At 39.1% G+C, this 797-nt stretch overlaps 1 protein-coding gene across 1 annotated transcript; it reads right to left on the minus strand.

Annotated features, from left to right (window-relative positions):
* Positions 1-278: 278 nt before the first annotated feature.
* On the minus strand, positions 279-440 carry SARC_17703 (hypothetical protein; the record flags this gene model as incomplete). Its single annotated transcript, XM_014288208.1, has 1 exon — positions 279-440. A coding segment is annotated over one exon (162 nt), but the record flags the coding sequence as incomplete, so codon positions are not given.
* Between the last annotated feature and the right edge of the window lie 357 nt (positions 441-797).

The following is a 797-nucleotide window of genomic DNA, read 5'->3' on the forward strand; positions in this document are numbered from 1 at the left end:
CGGATATGTGTATAGATGCGAGGCCTTGAAACAAACCAATCAAAAACAGAACCAGCGTCTGTTTCATGCACAAAAGCGCCCTTGCCAAAAAAAATAGGGTTCAAAAACATGTGATTAAGTATTGTGTACAAAAGGACGAAATTGAAATTATTCCACGCCGAAAGAGATAGTATTATATGAGCAATGGACAAAAAAATCATTGTCGCATAGTCCCATTCTGCTCGCTATGCTAAAAGGAAGCATGCACACACTCTAAGGCTTTGCCCACTCTATATGGTTCACACCTTTGACAAGTCGCCCACAAACACATTATCCTCCACTGTTAGAGGCGTGCCCAATTCAGCACTGACACCCACCCAGCACCCATCTCCAATCGAGATATTGGGATCAATCGTGGAGTTGAACCCCAGGTAGCAGTTGCTGCCTACTATCACATTGTCCTATGTCAGACCAATTGGGGTGTGCTCGAAATTAGCTGAATAGCAGATTTTCTAGTAGCGAGGTGATCAATCCAATACTGGATTATAAGCAACGAATTAGATAACAGATTGGGTGTTATAAATTGACAACTTGATCCAGTCGACCTGTCACCACTCGACTCCATATTTATTTAACGTTGTACAATATATCAATACACATTTGTCACATATAATATGTTAATTGAATATACAAATGTGTGAATACCTATTAGTTGGCTAGATTTACAACTGAAGGTGATCACATCATCCACTGTGATCGAGTGTTCAATTTTAACAATAATTTGATCAAATATACACTGATTGCAACTTTCAAACAAA

This window comes from Sphaeroforma arctica, assembly GCF_001186125.1.
Source record: "Sphaeroforma arctica JP610 unplaced genomic scaffold supercont1.11745, whole genome shotgun sequence".
Classification (NCBI taxonomy): domain Eukaryota; class Ichthyosporea; order Ichthyophonida; genus Sphaeroforma; species Sphaeroforma arctica.